The 2,253-nt window shown below is 63.9% G+C and overlaps 1 protein-coding gene across 1 annotated transcript in view; it reads right to left on the bottom strand.

Moving 5' to 3' along the window:
- Window positions 1-1,207: 1,207 nt before the first annotated feature.
- The window catches only part of EMIHUDRAFT_456538 (hypothetical protein), a gene marked incomplete at both ends in the record, with an annotated part of 2,929 nt that continues 1,883 nt past the window's right edge, over window positions 1,208-2,253 (bottom strand). Inside the window, 4 exons of the mRNA XM_005782926.1 lie at window positions 1,208-1,219; window positions 1,403-1,567; window positions 1,689-1,924; window positions 2,051-2,252. Of these exons, the coding sequence (XP_005782983.1) occupies window positions 1,208-1,219; window positions 1,403-1,567; window positions 1,689-1,924; window positions 2,051-2,252 (615 nt within the window). The remainder of the gene's footprint in view (window positions 1,220-1,402; window positions 1,568-1,688; window positions 1,925-2,050; window position 2,253) is intronic.

Raw genomic sequence — 2,253 nt, 5'->3', positions numbered from 1 at the left:
AGAATAAGGGGGGATACACACTTTGGGGGAAAAGGAACACGAGGGACCAGATGACATATGGCATTCGAAGTTGTGGGGGAGGGGAAGAATATGAGGGAAGAATAAGTGAAAACACTTCCTTGTAGTACAGGGGACAACAAGGTTCGCAGGAAGCATCGGCAGGGAGGCAGCAAAATGAGGCACCAGTCATTTGGAGAGCTAGACAGCTGCAGCCAGGAAAGTAGAGTCGGCCCCGGTTCGAGCGAGCAGCTTTTGGCTGCGGGATCGAATCGCGGAAGGGTTCATGCCCTCGCGGAGCGACGCGGGTCGCGCGGCGCGCGCGTGTGCGAAATGTGACAACAGACGACAGACGACAGACGCCTGAGCGCTGTACGACTGAACGACCGTCGCCGCAATCGCCACCGCCGCCATTTTGACGAGCAGCGCGCGCGCTCGTCGGCGGCCAGCCGTCGCGGGCCGGGCCGAGCCCGGGGGTGCGGCTGCGCATTTTATGTTCCCTTCTCGGCGAGTGAAAATCGCAGATTATGTTGTATCGATAGATCTCAACATCTCGAGATCACTCGAGACCACGTCGAGAGAGAGATCTACACTGTCTCGCCTCGCGCGGCGAGAGAGAGATCCTCGAGGTGCGAGATCACGCACAGCCACAGGTAAAGATCACGGCTACGACTACGCGTCGCTCAGAGGTAGAGGTAAAGGGCCCACGGCTGCCCACAGAGGTAAAGGTAAGAGGGCCGCAGGCCCTCAGAGGTAGAGGTAACCTAGACCCCTCCTACCCGGCCCTCCGGGCCGAGTGCATGTCCTCGGCGTAGGTAAGGTAAGGTAGGTAAGGTAAACGTCTCCACACACACAAAGTGGTGGGGCAAGGGGGGGCGACCCTCGCATCTCCACGCCCGGGACACGGGCAGGAGCCCCACGGCATTCAAAGTGCAAGCACCGGCCCGGTGCCGTGGGTGAGCAACCTGCACCCCACTCCCTCCCTCCCAGACACAACCCGCACACAATCCCCACAGCGTGGTCGTCTACGTGTTCAGAAACACCAAGCAGCGAGGCGAGGGTGAAGGGGTAAGGGGCTGTGTGGGGCAGAATCCTCGGCGTAGTTAGAGCCGTACTAGTTTACAATTCACCCAGTGATGGCCATTTACTGGTATAGCCCCCCAGAACAATCAAACACTCTACGGCCAAAACAATCAAATTGTGGTAAGATTTACCACGACTTCTGAGGCAAAATCTCGGACAAAAATCGGAGAAATCGGCAAAATGCCCGGTATTTTCCAGGTATACCCGGGTTTTCCCAGGTAGCTGTCGCAGAAGATCTCGAGGCGCGATCCGGTGGACAGGACAGTGTGGCCGTCGAGCGCCGCCCTGGCAGGCTCGCGAGCGTCGCGTCCGCCGCGCCAACCTTCTTCTCGCCCTCGCCCACGCGCTTGCCCAGCGCCTTGATCTCCTTTGCGAGCTCGGCCAGCCGCGCCACCTCCGCCTCGCTCGGCTGGCTCGCCGCGCGCGCGCTGTCGAGCCGCTTCTCGAGGGCGGCCCGCTGCGCGGCGGCCGCCTCGAGCTGCATCGCCTGCGCGTGGACGTGTCGTGCGCATGTCAGCGGGGCGTGTCTCAGGGGGGCGTGTCTTCGAGATGGCGTGTCTTCGAGGTGTCCCCCCCCCCCCCCCGAGCGGGCGAGAGCTGCAGCCCGCCTGCTTGTTGTGCACCGTCTGCGCGCGCTTCGCCTCCTTTTGCAGCTCGCGCGCCTCCGACTGCGCCGCCGCCCGCTCGGCCTTGACCGCGTCGAGCTTTGAGCCGAGCGCGTCGATCTGCTTGCGCAGCTTGGCGAGCTCAGCCTCGCTCAGCCCCTCGCTCTGCGCACCGCCCATCCGGCCCCGCAGCGGCTTGCCGCCGCCCTCCATCGTCCCACTCGGGTTGATGACGACGCCTGAGAGGGGGGGGGCGGCTCCAAGAAGGTTCCGAGAAGGTTCCGGGAGGGCTGCTGCAGGGTTGTGCCTCGCGCCGCCCCGCCCCATGGGCGATCTCGGGCAATCTCGGGGGAGGGTGTCGGCGCCGTCAGTCGTCACCACGCGCCACCGCTTTGCGCCGCCCATCGCGACGTCGCTCGCCAGCTTCTTGTCGCCGCAGACGAGCGTGTCGTGCAGCGCAAAGTAGAAGGCGACGCGGTGCGCCGGGTCGGTGCACTGCACGAGGTCGAAGAGGCGGCGCGAGCCGTGTGGCGTCTCGATTCGGGCCATCCGCTTCTCGAGGTGCGCC

Source organism: Emiliania huxleyi (genome assembly GCF_000372725.1).
Source record: "Emiliania huxleyi CCMP1516 chromosome Unknown EMIHUscaffold_184, whole genome shotgun sequence".
NCBI lineage: Eukaryota > Haptophyta > Isochrysidales > Noelaerhabdaceae > Emiliania > Emiliania huxleyi.
The sequence above is the reverse complement of the archived record's forward strand: the minus strand, read 5'-3'. Positions and strand labels throughout refer to the sequence as shown.